Source organism: Taeniopygia guttata, chromosome 13 (assembly GCF_048771995.1).
Source record: "Taeniopygia guttata chromosome 13, bTaeGut7.mat, whole genome shotgun sequence".
Classification (NCBI taxonomy): Eukaryota; Metazoa; Chordata; class Aves; order Passeriformes; family Estrildidae; genus Taeniopygia; species Taeniopygia guttata.
The window spans coordinates 15,680,754-15,699,290 of NC_133038.1; the positions used below are offsets into that span (position 1 = coordinate 15,680,754).

The following is an 18,537-nucleotide window of genomic DNA, read 5'->3' on the forward strand; positions in this document are numbered from 1 at the left end:
CCTTTATCTTTTACAGAGTTTTGTGTTGAACCTCTGAGGTCTACGTTTCAGGTATTCTTTTAATGGCCTGTCAATTAGCGTGATCAATTAACCTTATCTTTGCTATTGTCTCCGTTAGCTCCTCACTGGTGTTTGTGTAAGGAGTTTAGCTCAGAACCTCCCTGTTTGTTTCTTTGCCTTTCATATCAACCGGCTGTGGGCCATACATCCTAAGGCAGATACGGGACTGCAAGTTTAGCATCTTTTTCACGTAGAAAAGTGTAAAAGTCAGGCGAGGTGCGATACCCACTAAGAAAAGAACAGCTTTAGGATAATGTGTCCTAGGACAACTTTATCATTCTGCTGTGGTGGCGACCTGGGGTGATACTGAAACGTTTACTTAGGGACAATTCCTAGTGAGCTCTCTGGCAACAGCTCTCATTTTCAAAAGCTTCTCTGACTTGCCCCGCTTGCTAATCGCCCTGTGCTGATTAACAAGTGGAGAAGAGAAGGAAAATCTCTTCTGTGGCAGTGGAACTTGCCGTGTCTACACAACGCAAACCAAAAGCTGTGTATGAAGAGTTCGTGGTGGCGAGTTGGGATGTGATACCCAGAGCAGCGCTCTGTACGCGGGCAGGGATTTCACTTCCGAGAGAGGAGAGCTTTTACATCGCACCTTTTTTCTTCTCTTTGGCACAAAGAGTGCGGGTTCAAGCAGCAAACCCCGAACCAGCAGCGCTGCCCCGATTGAGAAGAAATATTCCCCCTGCCGACGCTGGGTGGGGATGTTGGCCGCGGACCGGAGCGTTCCTCGGTCCGCCCAGGGTTTGCAGACACAGGGAGACAAAAAACCGTGTGGGCTGAGCTGCTCGCAGAGGAGTCGGAGCACTCCGGGGCTTCCAGATTCCTTCACCCCAGGATTGCTGGCCCACACCGCTCTTTTTGGGACGCTACTTAAAAAAATGCTGGGAGCCACCGAGGACGGTGGACGTCTTTTTTGGAGAGTGATGACGTGTGGGAGAAGGAGCGGAGACAGAAAGAGGCAAGTGATCCTGTTTATTCTGTATGTTTGCGTGTGTCAGAGCGGGGCTGAAACCCTCCGCTACTCTCTGCCGGAGGAAATGGAGAGGGACTCCTTTGTCGCCAATGTCGCCAAGGACCTGGGGGTTCCTCTGAGCCAGCTTGCGGCTCGCAAAGCCCGCGTTGTGTCCGAGGGGAACGAGCAGCTTTTCCGGCTCAATCAAAACACCGGAGTCCTGACGGCAAAGGAATCGCTGGACCGGGAGGAGCTCTGTCCTCAGAGCGACACCTGCACGCTCATCTTTAAGATATTCTTTGAAAATCCGTTCCAGCTTATCCGAGGGGAGGTGGAAGTTCGTGACGTAAACGACAATTCGCCCGTGTTCCCGGAGAAGGAGATGGTTTTAAAAATTCTAGAAACAGCATCTCCTGGCTCCCGTTTCCCCCTGGAAAGCGCCCAGGACAAGGACGTGGGCATTAACGGTTTGCAGAACTACAGCCTCGGGCCCAATCCTCATTTCTCCCTCGCTATTGGAACAGCGAAAGATGGAGTAAAATACCTGGAACTTGTTCTACAGCGCCAGCTCGATCGTGAAGAGCAGGCAGAACTGAATTTACTTCTGACCGCCACCGATGGGGAGTCACCACCCAGGTCGGGCACGGCTCAGGTCCGAATCGTGGTTGTGGATGCCAATGACAATATTCCTGTCTTCGAGAGGGAGACCTACGAGGTGCGCCTGGCTGAGAACAGCCCCCTGGAGCAGCTGGTGGTCAGAGTCGCTGCCGCGGATCCCGACGAAGGGTCCAACGGGGAAGTGCGTTATGCCTTTACCCAGACATCAGAGCGATCCCGGCAGCTCTTCCAGCTGAACCCGACCACCGGTGAAATACGAGTCGCGGGCAAGCTGGATTTTGAGGAAGCAAAATCCCACACTATGGTGGTGAAAGCCACGGACGGTGCGGGGCTATCTGGGCATTGCAAAGTGCAGGTGGAGGTCCTGGACGTGAATGACAACGCCCCGGAGATAGCGCTCACCTCCCTCAGCGCCTCCATTCCCGAGGACGCCCCGCCACGCACCGTGGTGGCTCTGTTCAGTGTGCGGGACCGGGACTCCGGGGACAACGGCAGGACGGAGTGTTCCATCGACGGGGACTTGCCGTTCAGTCTCACTCCCACTTTTGATAATTACTACGAACTGAGAACAAACGCGGCTCTGGACAGAGAGAGGACGGCGGAGTATAACATTACCATCACAGCCACGGACTGGGGCAGGAAGCGGCTGAGCTCTCAGGAAACCATCTTCGTGCAGATATCGGATGTGAACGACAACCCCCCAGAGTTCACCCAGGAGGTTTACACCATGTCTGTCCCGGAGAACAACAGCCCCATGCTCCGGATCGGCAGCATGAAGGCCACGGACGCCGACGCAGGAATAAATGCCCGTGTGAACTACGCGCTGGTGCGGCAGGAGGGCAAAGAGCAGCCCGAAGTGTCAGTCAACGCTGAAAACGGGGATGTTTATATCCTCCGCCCGCTGGACTACGAGAAGGTGCGCGCCTTGGAGGTGACAGTGCGCGCAGCCGACGGCGGCTCCCCGCCGCTCAGCGCCCAGGCCACGGTGCGCATCGTCGTGCGGGACGAGAACGATAACGCGCCCGTGCTGCTGCACCCGGGCCCCGACAGCAGCGCGGCCGGAGAGCTGGTGCCGCGCTGGGCACCCTCCGGCTACCTGGTGGCCAAGGTGGTGGCGGTGGACGCGGACGCGGGGCAGAACGCGTGGCTGTCGTACGAGCTGGCCAAGGCCACGGAGCCGGGGCTGTTCCGCGTGGGGCTGCACAGCGGCGAGGTGCGCACGGCGCGGGCCGTGACAGAGAGGGACGCGCCCCGGCAGAGGCTCATCGTGCTGGTGCGGGACCGTGGGCAGCCGTCGCGCTCTGCCACTGCCACCCTCGCCGTGGCACTGGTGGACGAATTCTCCGAAGCCCATTTGCGGGTGAGCGAGGAGGCACCGGCCGCCGAGCCCGACGGGCCGCTTACTCTTTACCTCATCGCCTCCCTCGTGTGCGTGTCGGCGCTGTTCCTCGCCACCGCGGCGGCCGCCGTGGTAGTGAAGGTGCGGCGGGCCAGGCGGAGCGAGACGGAGAATTTGCCCACATTCCCGACGACTGGCACGGAGAGCAGCGCGGGCTCCCTGCCCCGCAGCTACGTGTACGACGTCTGCTTCGCCGCTGGGACCGTCAACAGCGAGTTCCGTTTCCTCAGGCCGCTCTTCCCCTGCTTCCCCGCCGGGCTGCCCCCCGGCCCGGGCGAGCAGCGGAGCTCGGTGTGCTCGCAGGATGCCGCCAACTTCGGCGGCGAGGGCGACTGGACTGCACAGGTGAGGGACTGACAGGGCGATCGGGCAGGCGGGAGGGAGGCGTCACAAGCCCTGGGAGCAAGGACTATTGAAGCTGCAGATCTGCTAGTGAAGGAGTCCCTGGGGTGGGAGGAAATGATAGAAGGCATCTCAGAACTGCTGGAGAGGTATCCCAGGAGGATCCAATAGGGCTGAGCTGCTCCCGAAATGCTGACTAACCACACCTCTCTGCATCATAGAAGGTTAGAACATTTTGGGTTGGAATGGACCTTTAAAGGCCTTTAAGTCCAAACCGTCAGGCAATGAGCACGGATACATTCAACTAGATCAGGTCGCTCAGAGCTCCATCCAACCTGACCTTGGATATTTCCAGAGGTGGGGTACCCATCACTTCTCTGGGCAGCTGCACCCACATCTATTCGTGATAGATGAAGTCTTTCGTGTCACTTCAAAGGGAGGAGTTAGACTATGAGAAGGTGAAAAGTACAGGTAGAGCTGTGTCACAGCTGAGATGGCCACAGTACAGAGTATTACCATACAATTTCAGAAGGCTTCGAGCATCAGCCTGTACAGATTAATACTATACCACTTCAAAATGTTCCAAACGTCTTCCCTTCTTGTTCTTTAGCCCAACCTTTTATGCCCTTCATGTTCATGCATTGCACCTGTGCGTCCTCTCTACCTTTTTGTGGTTGGTCAGTGCACCTGGCACTCCAGATCTCATTGCCTTCAATGCTGCTCCCCTGTCCTGCAGAGCTGTAGCCCCTTAGGGATCGGCTGGGCCGCAGCCCCACTCCCAATTGCCACAAACTGCGTACCTGCAGACATGTGGGTTCTGCTCACCCACTGTGTACAGCCTGTAGGGCCCTGGAGCAGGAATGACACTATTCCTAGGGATCTGTCCTCCCAGAGGTGGCAGTAACAGGAATGTAGCGACCTGTCCAGCGTCTGATGGGACTGTGGGGACAGCTGTGCAAAGGGGTGTCACCAGCGATGTCCTCTGTGCTGCTGTTGGGAGCTGGCACTCGGTGCTGCCATGTGCCATTCACCAGGGTGGTGGCAGTGCTGAACTCAAGCTGTCTTACAAACCGCTGGAGGCTATGGAGGTGGGAACCTCTGCCCTTAGAATCTCTTGTATTTTTGTGACTTGCATGGATAGTGTTGGCCAGAAAAGTGTGGTTATCAGAGTCAGTCCCCTCTTAGTATGGGATTCTTAGTATATGGGGACTCCATGGAGAGTGTCCAAGGATCCATCTAGCATTTCACAGTAGACAGGATGATGAACATATATGAGGTCGGAGAAACACAAACACCATCAGGATCAGTTAATATTTTTGTATTTCATAACCACCGATGACCTGGACTCACTTTACTGCAGGGTGTCAGAACTACATCAGCCTCAGAGAAGACAAGGACCCTTCTTGATATATCAACATTAAACTACATGTACTGTTTGTGAGAAATTGGTTTCTGTTTGGGGCTCTCACCATTTCAAATTACTCAAAACTCATAAAAGTTTTATAGAGACTCATTAAGGTTTTGCAATAGTACCTTTTTGGAGGATAGTTTCTGGCTTTAGGTGTTCCCCATTCAGGTCAGAGATCCACCAAGTCTTGCCTTCTCTTTGGCTCTCGGTAGAGAGGAGTGGTGTGATGCAGGCAGTGGCGTAAGACACATCCTCTAAGCTTCTCGGTGACGCCTGCTTTCCTTCAGCACCAAATGACAACAGCTCTCTTTGTTCTTTGCAGGGCAGTGCTCCCCTCTCTGAAGATACAAGGCCCAGAGCTGCAGATGCAGTTTGCCCCGCAAACAGGGAGCTGGAGCTAAATGCCAGTTCTGAGCAAAACCCTTGGCTCACCCATCAATAAATGGAAAGAAAGACAAGTTTGTCTGTCCTCACAGGGAAAAAGGAACAAAGAGACCAAACACATCTCTAAAAAGTACCAGGGAGATTAAATCTTCTCTGTGAGAGTACTTTCCCCTTAAGCAGTATTTTATTCACGTAGGTATTTTGTAATTGTAATGTCGATGGAGAAGGAGAATCGTGCTGCATGTTGATTACATAATAATGTATGGTTGTGAGAATGCTACTGCTTCCACATGCTTTGAGAAATACTGAAATCTGGGAGCAGATCTTTGACTTCTTGTTACACTGCCTTCTCTGGGAGGTTTCCTTTCATGCTTTGTTTGTTTCTTTCTTTTTATGGAGAGAGCTTTGTAATAATATCTAAATTTTCTGCCGTGTATTCAACACCAGGCGAAACAGATATTATGCAAAATTAAGTGGTTCTTGCAAAGGAATTTCTTACAAAATAAGGAGAAGCTGGTTACATTTTGAACTACTGGCATTGGCACACTTGGCATATTTGACCAGGAGCTTACAGGCTCTCCTAATTGTAAAGAGTGGGCTTTGAGCAATGTATTCTTTCTTCCTTTCTTTTTTTTCCACAAAGTTGAAAATATTATTTAGCCATTTTTAAAAACCAAGATAATTAAAAGTATTGTTTGTGGTTTTTCAGTAAAATAGATGAAACAATTTACAATTAGCTTAGGACACTGTAGAATATAGGGTGTCAAGAACTTTCTGGTTTTCTTTCGTCAGTCGGTATTAAACTATAAAGTAATGTGATAATTCCTGTCGTTGAACCATTTCAAAGAGTCATATGAGTGATGACAGAAAACAATAAAATCTACTTGGAACTCCTTCGGGTGAGTGTGCTGCCTCGAGATCCCTTGCCACAGTCATGGCCGAGGAAATAGCCAACTCAAGAGCAGGATTTCGGGAATAAATCCGTGCATCTGGAGTGGAATTTATGCAGGGGAAATCAGAACGACCTGGGAAATAGGATGGTCTCAGAAGTCGGAGCAAGGCGGAGGAGTTTTTTTCTGAGTGGAGCTGAGGTGAGATGCTGCCTCCAGCCCATTCCCAAAGGCTCCCAGCAGAAGAGGTGGTGAACCGCAGGAACAATCTCTGTCCATTCCGAGAAGGACTCTGGCAATAGCTGGTTAAAAGACCACCTTTAGCCGTGGTTAAAAGACCACCTCACCTGGTGGCTGGGCCGCTGTAACAATACACTGCTGTTCTAGCTGAATAGCCGGAAAGTGATTTATTCAAAGCGTTCACGCTGCGGGGAAGGGAGGGGGAACCAAAACAAGAGGAACAACCTGGCTTTAAATAAACTCAGTTTTGAAGTAGAAGACAAACAAAGGCATTGCTCATTCAGCCAGTGGCCATACTTTGAATACGGTTGTATGGACATTTAAATCTCTATGCTTTGACCTAGGAAGAGAGAAAAGGAGCCGTTAATCTCTGCTTTCCAGGCTCTGAGCTGGAAAATCTTCGAATCCTTCTACTGATCGGCCGCCTGGTGCCGCTGCTGACCGCGGAAGCTCCGCGCAGTTCCCATTCCGCAGCCCCCGCGATTCGGGCGGGCGGGGCTGCGCCAGCTCGGGCTGCTCCGCTCGGGGGTCGGCAGGCTCTGTCGGCAGCTCCATCCAGCTTACAGGAGAGGAGATCGGGTCTCTGGAAGGGAATGAAGCCGAGGAAGAGTGAGGAACCGCTCCCGGGGCGAGCGGCGGCTCTGATCCTTGTCCTCTGCGTCTCGGGGTTAACAGCAGAAACCGCTCGGTACTCTGTGCCCGAAGAGGCGGGGAGAGGCTCTTTTGTGGCGAATATCGCTAAGGATTTGGGACTAACCGGTGAGGAATTATTGGCCCGTCAGGCTCGAGTCGTTCCCGAAGGAGAAAAACAGTATTTACAGCTGAACCAGCACACCGGGGATTTGGTGGTGAGAGAGCAGATGGACCGGGAAGAGCTGTGTGGACAGAGCGAGCCCTGCTTGGTGCGTTTTGAGGTGCTGCTGGAGAGCCCACTGCAGTCCTTCCGAGCTGAGGTAAGACTCACCGATATAAACGATCATGCTCCTGTGTTCCTAAATAAAGAAATTGTTTTAAAGATCCCGGAATCTGCAATACCGGGGACTCGGTTTTTGTTGGAAAGCGCTCACGATCCAGACGTGGGGAACAATAGCCTTCAGCATTATAGTATCAGCTCGAACGAATATTTCCGTGTGTACACCCAGCGGCGGAGTGGCGGCGGGAGGTACGCCGAGCTGGTGTTGGATCGAGCCCTGGACCGGGAGCAGCAGGCAGAAGTTGCTTTCATCATCACGGCTGTGGATGGTGGGAATCCACCGCGGTCTGGCACGGCTTTAATCCGCGTGATAGTCCTGGATTTAAACGACAACATCCCGGTATTTACTCAGAGTCTGTATAAAGTCTCTGTAATGGAAAATAGCTCAGAGGACACCATAGTGGTGGTAGTGTCTGCTAGCGATTTAGACGCAGGAACGAATGGGGAAATAGTGTATTCCATATTTCAAAATTCAGAAGAAAATCTCCAAACGTTTAAAATAAACCCAGAGACAGGTCAGATTCATCTCAAAAAGCCCTTGGATTATGAAGAAAAAAAGACATACGAGATAGACGTCCAAGCCACAGATGGAGGGGGCCTCTCCACGCATTGCAAGGTGGAGGTGCAGGTGAAGGACGTGAATGATAATGCCCCCGAGGTGATCATCACCTCGCTCACCAGCACTCTCTCGGAAGCCGCCCCTCCCAACACCGTGGTGGCCCTCTTCAACGTGCGGGACCGGGACTCGGGGGACAATGGCAGGACAACCTGCGAGCTGACAGGAGAGCAGCCCTTCAGGATCACGCTGCTGGCAGCCGCCGCGTACGCGCTGGTGACATCAGAGACGCTGGACCGGGAGCAGGTGGAGGAATACAACGTGACGGTGCGAGCTCGAGACGAGGGCTCCCCCGCCCTCTCAGCATCCAAGACCCTGTTCGTGCGGCTCTTGGATGTGAACGACAATGCACCCACCTTCACCCAGGCCATTTACACCATGGTGATTAGCGAAAACGAGCCCGCGGGGAGGAGCCTGGGCCACCTCAGTGCCACGGACCCGGATGCGGGAGAGAATGCCCACGTAAGATACTCGCTAGTGCCGCCGCCGCCAGGCACCCTCGCCGCGGCATCATTTGTGTCAGTGGACGCGGAGAGTGGAACCGTCCGGAGTTTGCGGCCGCTGGACTACGAGAAGGTGCGCGCCTTGGAGGTGACAGTGCGCGCAGCCGACGGCGGCTCCCCGCCGCTCAGCGCCCAGGCCGTGCTGCGCATCGTCGTGCGGGACGAGAACGATAACGCGCCCGTGCTGCTGCACCCGGGCCCCGACAGCAGCGCGGCCGGAGAGCTGGTGCCGCGCTGGGCACCCTCCGGCTACCTGGTGGCCAAGGTGGTGGCGGTGGACGCGGACGCGGGGCAGAACGCGTGGCTGTCGTACGAGCTGGCCAAGGCCACGGAGCCGGGGCTGTTCCGCGTGGGGCTGCACAGCGGCGAGGTGCGCACGGCGCGGGCCGTGACAGAGAGGGACGCGGCCCGGCAGAGGCTCATCGTGCTGGTGCGGGACCGTGGGCAGCCGTCGCGCTCTGCCACTGCCACCCTCGCCGTGGCACTGGTGGACGAATTCTCCGACGCCTTTCACCAGCTTGGCCACGATCCTGCGAGCCGACAGCAGCCGCAGATAGCCGAGGAGGAAATGCTCACCACTTACCTCATCGCCTCCCTGTGCTGCGTCTCGTCCCTTTTCCTCTTGTCCGTCCTCGTCTTGACGGCGAACACGCTTTGCAAAGCTCGTGTCCGGGCAGAGCTTCCTCCTCCCTCTCCCAGCTGCTACGCGGATGGAGATTTCGCCAGTAACGGCGTGGGCAGCACGGGTACTCTGTCGCCGGCTTACCGCTACGAAATGTGTCTGACCAGCGGCTCGGGGAGGAGCGAATTCCGGTTCCTGAGGCCCATCCTGCCCAGCCTTCATAGCAATGCTGAGGCGGGACTGGACAAGGACGAGGAGCTGCTACGCCACTCGCAGCCTCCTTGCGACAGGGAAGCCCAGGCGAGGAGCACAGTCACTCCTCCTTTTTAGCCGCGAGACTGGCCAGTAGGCGTGCGCGTCCGTGCCTGAGCCGTGCTGGGACGCAGCACCCTTCCCCGTCCTCAGCCTGAGATTCCCCAGTAGCTGTAGTGCCGTTCCTTGCTATTATAGGTATACGCTCCCCCTCTTAGGCTCCAGGCCGGTTACTTCTGCAGGGGAAGGCGGCTCAGCCGGTCTGAAGTCAGCCTCTGCCCCATACTGCCCTGGAAAATCGTTGCCGCCGCGTTTCTCCATAGTTGCAGGCGCGCCTATCGCTGGACAAGAGCACACCAGACCGGGAGCTCGAGTCCAGCGAGGGGAGAAGACTGGAAGCGGAGCAGCTGCTGGGGATGCTCTGGCTACAGAACTCTACCAGGGCTACTGCCTATCCTCCCTAGCGCTTCTCTCCCCCGAGGATGGGAGCGCATCCTGCGGCAGGAGCCCCCGCGGTGCGCGCGGCTCCACGGCCCGGGCCGAGCGGCGGCTGCAGTCCCAGCGCGCACCGCTGGGTGGTGCCCTCGGCCAAGGCGGCGCCGAGCGGCTGCGGCAGCGGAGGCGGCCGAGCCCGGCCCGGCCCAGCCCAGCCCAGCCCAGCCCTGCTCGGTTCGCCTTAGACCAGCGCAGCTCAGCTCATTTCGGCTTAGACCAGCCAGCCCGGCCCTGCCGAGCGCAGCCCGGCTTAGATCAGCCCGGCACAGCCCGGCGGAGGTGGCTGTGACAGCGGCAGCGCGCGCTGTCCCGTGTCACCCGCTGCCGGGACACCCCGGCTGCGTTTCGGGCCGCCGGCCGGAATATCACAGAGCGAGGGAAGGCGCCCGGCCCGCACTTCGCTGCTTTCCGCGGGGAATCCGCCGGCACAGCCGCCAGACCGACCCCGGCCCCGCCGCCGCCGCCGCCGCCGCCGCCGCCGCCGCCGCCGCCGCGCCATGGCGCTCGCAAGGCAAGTGCTTTGTCTCTCTGCTTTCCTCTCGCTGCCGCTCGCTCTGGCCGAGCCCATCCGCTACTCCGTAGCCGAGGAGGCGGAAAGCGGCTCCCTGGTGGGCAAGCTGGCGGAGGACGCGGGGCTGACGCCGGCGCAGCTCTCGGCTCGCCGCGCCCGCCTGGTCTCGGAGGACGGCCGGCAGCATTTTCGCTTCGAGCGCGCCTCCGGCCGCCTCGTCGTGGCGGGGAGGCTGGACCGGGAGGAGCTGTGCGGCCAGGCCGCCACCTGCATGCTCCCCTTCGAGCTGCTGCTCTCCAACCCCCTGCAGTTCTTTCGGGTCGAGGTGACTCTGGACGATATCAATGACCATTCTCCTGTTTTCCGAGAAGATCGAGTCACTTTTAAGATCCCTGAAAAGAGCGACCCCAGTTCACGTTTCCCACTAGAGGTGGCTCGGGACCTCGATACTGGCAGTAACAACATCCAGGAGTACAGCATCTCTCCTGAGAATGAGTATTTTAGTGTCTCCTATGGGAGTCGCATTACAGGCAAAAGGTATCTTGAACTCGTTCTGGAAAAGCCATTAGACAGAGAGGAACATGCAGAGATGGGTTTCAGTGTTATTGCCGTGGATGGGGGCTCTCCTCCCAGGAGTGGAACTACAGAAGTGAAAATTCTCATTCTAGATGTAAATGACAATGCTCCCGTTTTCACACAGGAGGTATATATAGGACAGGTTTTAGAAAACATGCCAGAAGGCTCTGTGGTTCTGACTGTGCTGGCAACTGATCGGGATGCAGGAATTAATGGGGAAATATCCTATCAACTCATTGAAGAAGTGGGACAGGGAGACTCTGCATTTGTGATTGATCCCATAACTGGTGAAATTAAACTCACAAAACCTCTGGACTTTGAGGCAGCAAAAACACACGAGCTGATTGTGAGGGCCACAGATGGTGGGGGCCTCTCAGCCATCTGCAAAGTGTTGGTGGAGGTGGTGGATGTGAACGACAATGCCCCAGAGCTGGTGGTCAGTTCCTTCAGCAGTCCCATCCCCGAGAACACAGTGCCCGGCACGGTGGTTGCCCTGTTCTCGGTCAGGGACCGGGATTCTGGTGCCAACGGGAAGATCTCCTGTGCCCTCGAGGATCAGCTCTCCTTCTCCCTGCGGCCAGCCTATAAGAATTACTATGAGCTGGTGACAGTGAGCGCGCTGGACCGCGAGGAGACGCCTCAGTACATCCTGAGTGTCACGGCAGCAGATGCGGGGTCGCCTCCTCTCACAAGCACCCAGACCTTCACCGTGGACATCTCCGATGTCAATGACAATGCCCCCGTCTTCAACCAGACCTCCTACACCATGTACGTGCGTGAGAACAACGTGCCCACGGTGTTTGTTGGGGCCGTCAGTGCTGGGGATGCTGACGTGGGGCTCAATGCCAAGGTGACCTATTCCCTGGCACCAGAGCAAGGGGCAGAGCGGCCCTCGTGCTCCTGCATCTCGGTGAACTCTGAGAACGGACACGTGTTTGTGCTGCGGCCCCTGGACTACGAGCACTTGAGGCAGACGGAGGTGACGGTCAGTGCCTCTGACGCGGGCTCTTCTCCCCTCAGAGCCAACGTCACCGTCCGCCTGGTCGTGCTGGACGAGAATGACAACGCTCCGCTCGTGCTCTACCCGGCCCAGGACGGCAGCCCAGCGTCCAGCGAGCTGGTGCCCGTGTCGGCTGAGGCGGGCTACCTCATCGGCAAAGTGGTGGCCGTCGATGCCGACTCGGGACAGAACTCCTGGCTCTCCTACCACCTGCTGAGGGCCACCGACCCAGGGCTGTTTTCGGTGGCTGTCCAAAGCGGGGAGGTGCGTCTGAGGAGGCCGGTGACAGAGAGAGACAGCGTGAAGCAGAAGCTGGTTGTCCTGGTCAGAGACAACGGCAAGCCCCCACTGTCAGCCACGGCAGCCCTGAGCGCTCTCCTGCTCAAGGACTTCTCAGACGTGCGCCTCCCGCACAGCAGCCCGGCCCCAGAGGATCAGGACGGCTCCCTGACCACCTATTTAATCATTTCCTTGGTCTTTGTCTCACTGCTCTTCCTCATCTCCAGCGCAGTCTTTGTGACTCGCAAGGCGTGCAGGAGAAAGGAGCTGGAGGCTGGCCATGTGCTCTATGGTGCCGACAACTTGCAGAGCGGCCTGGCCGATGCAGCCGCTGCAGGGACCCTGCCCCGTGCCTATTGCTACGAGATCAGCCTGACAACGGGCTCGGGCAACAGCGAGTTCAAATTCCTCAGGCCCATCCTGCCCAGCCTGCCCCCACAGCACTGCGCCCTGGGCCAGGGCCCCGATGAGGAACAGGATTTCCCCTGTGTCCCTGTCAGCACAGAGGACATGGCCCCAGAGAATGCTGGGACTCTCTCTGCAGGACAGTTCAACGCCCTTTCCTTTGAATAACTTTGGATTGCAAAGTCAGAAATTTTATGCCTTATGGTAGAACGAGATTCAGGCTTTAACTCTGGCAAGTATTCGTCCAGAGAAAACCTGTGTTTTCAATTGGCATAATCAATTTCACTCACTTTCTTAGTCAGACTAATACTTTCCAGCTTCTCCAAACACAGATATAAGAAAATATAAGAAAGGCATGTTTTCCCTTCACCAGTCAGATACTTCTGTTCTGTTACGGCCATTTCTTATGGTGTTTATGAATGGCATTACCACTCCATCTATGCTCCTGTTTATGTTTCTATCAAATTAGCCATGAAACTCCTGTTAATTGTTTTAACACAATGGCACAGTTGAGCAGACAAATCTCACACTTGCTGAAATGACACAAATCCCTTTTTCCAGTTCAGAAAAACAAGGTAGTACAAAATACTACGTCATGATGTTCTGTTAGCATGGGACTTTTTCTTTATGGAGTTCTGGATGTCTGTCTGAGATTTGTGGGCTCTGCATGCTATGCTTTTTTTCACTTTGTCTTTTTGTACAAACATTGTGCATCTGCAGATACTTCACTACTTCGGCCCAATGAAACTGTGAATTTGTCCCATCCAGCCATTGCAATGCTGGAAATTCCGGCTCTGTACAGCAAAAGAATATTTTGACCCTATGAATACAGGGGTCTCAGGTTCTTCAAGGCAGAGAGGAGCTGGAAAATGCACAACAAAATCTTCTCTTGGCCAAGGTGTGGGTTTGGTATTGTGTCCCACTCAGATTGCCTTGGAAATACAGCAATAGAAGATGTGTTAGTGTAGGCTGTAATTGTAGAGAGTCATGAAAACCTGTTAATTGTCTTTACATGCATGAAAACCCCACCTGTCCATCAAAAATAATTTTCTGAAGTTAGGATCAAGAAGAATTTAAAAACAGGACTTAGAGATTTGTTTTTCATTCTTGTTTCTGAATACAGTTGTTTCTCTTTGGGAGTACAAATCTGTCCATAAAGGATTATCTCCTTTTGTGTTAGAGGACTTGCATTCCCAGATTTGGGGTTTCTCCTTCAACCCTCTGAAATGTACTGAACATTACTTTGCTGGTTGATCTAGAAAAGGACTGCCACACCATCTATATCAAGTGGTTATTTTAATGTTGTCTGTGATGCATGGAATATTCAGAAAGCCTCTCTCACGCTGTATTGTGGTGAAGTTGTAGAGAGTAACATTGTAAACTGGCATACCTCTGAGTTGGACAATTGAAAAAAATATGTAGAAGCAAAATAAAGAGAACAGCCGGACAACATTGGATTAGAGAAGTGTTTGTAGAGATGTTCTTTCCTGAAACGGCTTCAAGGCTGTTCAAAATTCTGCCAGACTTTTTCTCACTATGTCCCTTGACTGAATCAGTGTTTGGTGGGTACAGTGCCTGAGCGTGGTCAACGCAGCCGGGACAGTGTTCATTGACAAGCCCTTGCTGTCACCACCGCCCTAACCCTGCGCGGTTTCTCCTGCCGGCCTATCTGCCATGGTCGCTGTGGGCTCAGCCTCGGCTTTGGGCTGTCCCGGTGGAGCCGGCGTTCGGTTCTCGGTCGCGGCGGTCTCGGCGGGTTCGGAACCGCGGCCGGGCCGAGCGGCAGCGCGGGCTGCGGGCGGCGGCGGCTGCAGTCCCAGCGCGCACCGCTGGGTGGTGCCCTCGGCCAAGGCGGCGCCGAGCGGCTGCGGCAGCGGAGGCGGCCGAGCCCGGCCCGGCCCAGCCCAGCCCAGCCCAGCCCTGCTCGGTTCGCCTTAGACCAGCGCAGCTCAGCTCATTTCGGCTTAGACCAGCCAGCCCGGCCCTGCCGAGCGCAGCCCCGCTTAGATCGGCCCGGCACAGCCGGGCGGAGGTGGCTGTGACTGCGGCAGCGCGCGCTGTCCCGTGTCACCCGCTGCCGGGACACCCCGGCTGCGTTTCGGGCCGCCGGCCGGAATATCACAGGGCGAGGGAAGGCGCCCGGCCCGCACTTCGCCGCTTTCCGCGGGGAATCCGCCGGCACAGCCGCCAGACCGACCCCGGCCCCGCCGCCGCCGCCGCCGCCGCCGCCGCCGCCGCCGCGCCATGGCGCTCGCAAGGCAAGTGCTTTGTCTCTCTGCTTTCCTCTCGCTGCCGCTCGCTCTGGCCGAGCCCATCCGCTACTCCGTAGCCGAGGAGGCGGAAAGCGGCTCCCTGGTGGGCAAGCTGGCGGAGGACGCGGGGCTGACGCCGGCGCAGCTCTCGGCTCGCCGCGCCCGCCTGGTCTCGGAGGACGGCCGGCAGCATTTTCGCTTCGAGCGCGCCTCCGGCCGCCTCGTCGTGGCGGGGAGGCTGGACCGGGAGGAGCTGTGCGGCCAGGCCGCCACCTGCATGCTCCCCTTCGAGCTGCTGCTCTCCAGCCCCCTGCAGTTCTTTCGGGTCGAGGTGACTCTGGACGATATCAATGACAATTCGCCAGTTTTCCGTGAAGATCGAGTCACTTTTAAGATCCCTGAAACCAGCGACCCCGGTTCACGTTTCCCACTAGAGGTGGCTAGGGACCTCGATACTGGCAGTAACAACATCCAGGACTACAGCATCTCTCCCCAAAACGAGTATTTTAGTGTTTCCTATGGCAATCGCATTACAGGCAAGAAGTCTCTTGAACTTGTTTTGGAAAAGCCATTAGACAGAGAGGAACATGCAGAGATGGGTTTCAGTGTTATTGCTCTGGATGGGGGCTCTCCTCCCAGGAGCGGCACCACCTATGTGAAAATTCTCATTCTAGATGCAAATGACAATGCTCCCATCTTCACTCAGGAGGAGTATATTGGACAGGTCCCTGAGAACATGCCAGAAGGCTCTGTGGTTCTGACTGTGCTGGCAACTGATCAGGATGCAGGAATTAATGGGGAAATTTCCTATCAACTCAATGAAGCAGTGGGACAGAGTGACTCAGCATTTGTGATTGATCCCATAACTGGTGAAATTAAAATCACAAAACCTCTGGACTTCGAGGAAGCAAACTCTTATGAGCTCAGTGTGAGGGCTACAGATGGTGGGGGGCTCTCAGCAATCTGCAAAGTGTTGGTGGAGGTGGTGGATGTGAATGACAATGCCCCAGAGCTGGTGGTCAGTTCCTTCAGCAGTCCCATCCCCGAGAACACAGTGCCCGGCACGGTGGTAGCCCTGTTCTCGGTGAGGGACCGGGATTCTGGTGCCAACGGGAAGATCTCCTGTGCCCTCGAGGATCAGCTCTCCTTCTCCCTGCGGCCAGCCTATAAGAATTACTATGAGCTGGTGACAGTGAGCGCGCTGGACCGCGAGGAGACGCCTCAGTACATCCTGAGTGTCACGGCAGCAGATGCGGGGTCGCCTCCTCTCACCAGCACCCAGACCTTCACCGTGGACATCTCCGATGTCAATGACAATGCCCCTGTCTTCAACCAGACCTCCTACACCATGTACGTGCGTGAGAACAACGTGCCCACGGTGTTTGTTGGGGCCGTCAGTGCTGGGGATGCTGACGTGGGGCTCAATGCCAAGGTGACCTATTCCCTGGCACCAGAGCAAGGGGCAGAGCGGCCCTCGTGCTCCTGCATCTCGGTGAACTCTGAGAACGGACACGTGTTTGTGCTGCGGCCCCTGGACTACGAGCACTTGAGGCAGACGGAGGTGACGGTCAGTGCCTCTGACGCGGGCTCTTCTCCCCTCAGAGCCAACGTCACCGTCCGCCTGGTCGTGCTGGACGAGAATGACAACGCTCCGCTCGTGCTCTACCCGGCCCAGGACGGCAGCCCAGCGTCCAGCGAGCTGGTGCCCGTGTGGGCTGAGGCGGGCTACCTCATCGGCAAAGTGGTGGCCGTCGATGCCGACTCGGGACAGAACTCCTGGCTCTCCTACCACCTGCTGAGGGCCACCGACCCAGGGCTGTTTTCGGTGGCTGTCCAAAGCGGGGAGGTGCGTCTGAGGAGGCCGGTGACAGAGAGAGACAGCGTGAAGCAGAAGCTGGTTGTCCTGGTCAGAGACAACGGCAAGCCCCCACTGTCAGCCACGGCAGCCCTGAGCGCTCTCCTGCTCAAGGACTTCTCAGACGTGCGCCTCCCGCACAGCAGCCCGGCCCCAGAGGATCAGGACGGCTCCCTGACCACCTATTTAATCATTTCCTTGGTCTTTGTCTCACTGCTCTTCCTCATCTCCATGGCAGTCTTTGTGGCTCGCAAGGCGTGCAGGAGAAAGGAGCTGGAGGCTGGCCATGTGCTCTATGGTGCCGACAACTTGCAGAGCGGCCTGGCCGATGCAGCCACTGCAGGGACCCTGCCCCGCGCCTATTGCTACGAGATCAGCCTGACAACGGGCTCGGGCAACAGCGAGTTCAAATTCCTTAGGCCCATCCTGCCCAGCCTGCCCCCACAGCACTGCGCCCTGGGCCAGGGCCCCGATGAGGAACAGGATTTCCCCTGTGTCCCTGTCAGCACAGAGGACACGGCCCCAGACAATGCTGGGACTCTCTCTGCAGGACAGTTCAGCGCTCTTTCCTTTGACTAACATGGGTTCTGCACAGCCAGAGGCTTCATGGCCCATGTTGGGAGGGGATTCACATTGCAGCATGTGTCAATTAATTCCTCCAGAGTAAATTTTTTATGAATTAGCATTGACAGTTTCCGGCATATTCCTAGTCAGTCTAAAATTTTTCTTCCCCACCAAAAACACATTTGTGGAAAAAAAGGTACTCTAATTCTTCCGCTCAGACAGTCGTTCATTTCACCTCTGTCACATCCCCTTCTGATAGGCTTTAATAATGCACTCCCAGCTTTGCTCTTGTGTCTCTTGCTCTCAGACCATACCTTTGAGTACTTTTTATAGCTGAGTGGCACAGTTGTGTAGATAAATTTCACATTGGTTAAAATGACACAAATCCCTTTTGCCCAGAGAAAGAAGGTAGTTCTGAACACCATGTCATGATGTTCTGTTAGCATGGGACTTTTTCTTTCTGGAGTTCTGGATGTCTCTGTCTGAGATGTGTGGGCTCTGTGTGTTATGCTTTTCCTCAATATATCTGTCTGTATGGCCATTGGGAATCTGCAGATGCTTCACTATTTCTGCCTAGTGAAATTGCGAATTTGTCCCCTCCAGCCATTGCAATGCTGGCAGTGCTGGAAATTCTACCTCTGCTGAGCAGAAGGCAATTTTGATCCTATGAGTCCAGGACTACCAACTTCTTCAAGGCAGAGAAGAACAGGAAAATGCACAACAAAGTTTTCCTTTGTCCCATGTGTGGGTTTGGTGTTCAGTCCCTCTCTGATTGTCTTGGAAATACAGCAGCAGGAGATATGTTAGGGTAGGCTGTAATCATAGAGAAAACCTATTACTTGACTTTGTGTGCATGAAAAAGTCACATATCCATCATCAATAATTTTCTGAAGTTATAACCAAGGATTTGAAAACAGAACTTTGAATTTTGTTTCTCATTCTTGTTTCTGAATTCACTTGTTTCTTTTTGGGAGTAGAAAGCTATCCCTACAGGATTATCTCCTTTTGTGTTAGAGGATTTGCATTCCCATATTTGTGGTTTCTCCTTCAACCCTCTGAAATGTACTGAGCATTACTTTGCTGGTTGATCTGGAGAAGGACTGCCAACCCATCTATATCAAGTGGTTATTTTAATGATGTCTGTGATGCATGGAATATTCAGAAAGCCTCTCCCATGCTGTATTGTGCTGAAGTTGTGGAGATTAACATTGTAAACTGGCATACCTCCGAGTTTAACAATTGAAAAAAATTTGTAGAAGCAAAATAAAGAGAACAGCCGGACAACATTGGAGGAGACAGAAGTGTTTGTAGACATGTTCTTTTCTGAAACGGCTTCAA

The 18,537-nt window shown here is 55.1% G+C and overlaps 4 protein-coding genes across 4 annotated transcripts; all 4 read left to right on the forward strand.

The window, feature by feature from the left end:
• Nucleotides 1–333: 333 nt before the first annotated feature.
• On the forward strand, nucleotides 334–6,060 carry LOC100229528 (protocadherin beta-16). Its single transcript, XM_030283648.4, has 2 exons — nucleotides 334–3,377; nucleotides 5,105–6,060. Exons 1-2 carry the CDS (start codon nucleotides 765–767, stop codon nucleotides 5,222–5,224), a joined length of 2,733 nt encoding a protein of 910 aa, XP_030139508.2. The 5' UTR covers nucleotides 334–764; the 3' UTR covers nucleotides 5,225–6,060.
• Nucleotides 6,061–6,200: 140 nt separating this feature from the next.
• LOC105759510 (protocadherin beta-16-like) lies at nucleotides 6,201–9,542 on the forward strand. Its single transcript, XM_012575558.5, has one exon. The coding sequence runs from the start codon at nucleotides 6,890–6,892 to the stop codon at nucleotides 9,338–9,340; it is 2,451 nt and encodes an 816-aa protein (XP_012431012.3). The 5' UTR covers nucleotides 6,201–6,889; the 3' UTR covers nucleotides 9,341–9,542.
• Nucleotides 9,543–9,955: 413 nt separating this feature from the next.
• On the forward strand, nucleotides 9,956–13,993 carry LOC115497044 (protocadherin beta-15-like). The gene has a single exon (XM_072935467.1). It carries the CDS (start codon nucleotides 10,255–10,257, stop codon nucleotides 12,694–12,696), a length of 2,442 nt encoding a protein of 813 aa, XP_072791568.1. The 5' UTR covers nucleotides 9,956–10,254; the 3' UTR covers nucleotides 12,697–13,993.
• Nucleotides 13,994–14,155: 162 nt separating this feature from the next.
• Nucleotides 14,156–18,490, forward strand: LOC140685056 (protocadherin beta-15-like). Its single transcript, XM_072935466.1, has one exon. The coding sequence runs from the start codon at nucleotides 14,773–14,775 to the stop codon at nucleotides 17,212–17,214; it is 2,442 nt and encodes an 813-aa protein (XP_072791567.1). The 5' UTR covers nucleotides 14,156–14,772; the 3' UTR covers nucleotides 17,215–18,490.
• The last annotated feature ends 47 nt before the right edge of the window (nucleotides 18,491–18,537 follow it).

What these genes read in the sequence shown, in the direction of transcription:
- LOC115497044 (XM_072935467.1), top strand. Translation starts at nt 10,255, where the DNA reads ATGGCGCTCGCAAGGCAAGTGCTTTGTCTCTCTGCTTTCCTCTCGCTG.
- LOC140685056 (XM_072935466.1), top strand. Translation starts at nt 14,773, where the DNA reads ATGGCGCTCGCAAGGCAAGTGCTTTGTCTCTCTGCTTTCCTCTCGCTG.
- LOC105759510 (XM_012575558.5), top strand. Translation starts at nt 6,890, where the DNA reads ATGAAGCCGAGGAAGAGTGAGGAACCGCTCCCGGGGCGAGCGGCGGCT.
- LOC100229528 (XM_030283648.4), top strand. Translation starts at nt 765, where the DNA reads ATGTTGGCCGCGGACCGGAGCGTTCCTCGGTCCGCCCAGGGTTTGCAG. An exon ending in AGGGCGACTGGACTGCACAG is followed by an intron (nt 3,378 to 5,104) that starts GTGAGGGACTGA and finishes TGTTCTTTGCAG; the next exon opens with GGCAGTGCTCCCCTCTCTGA.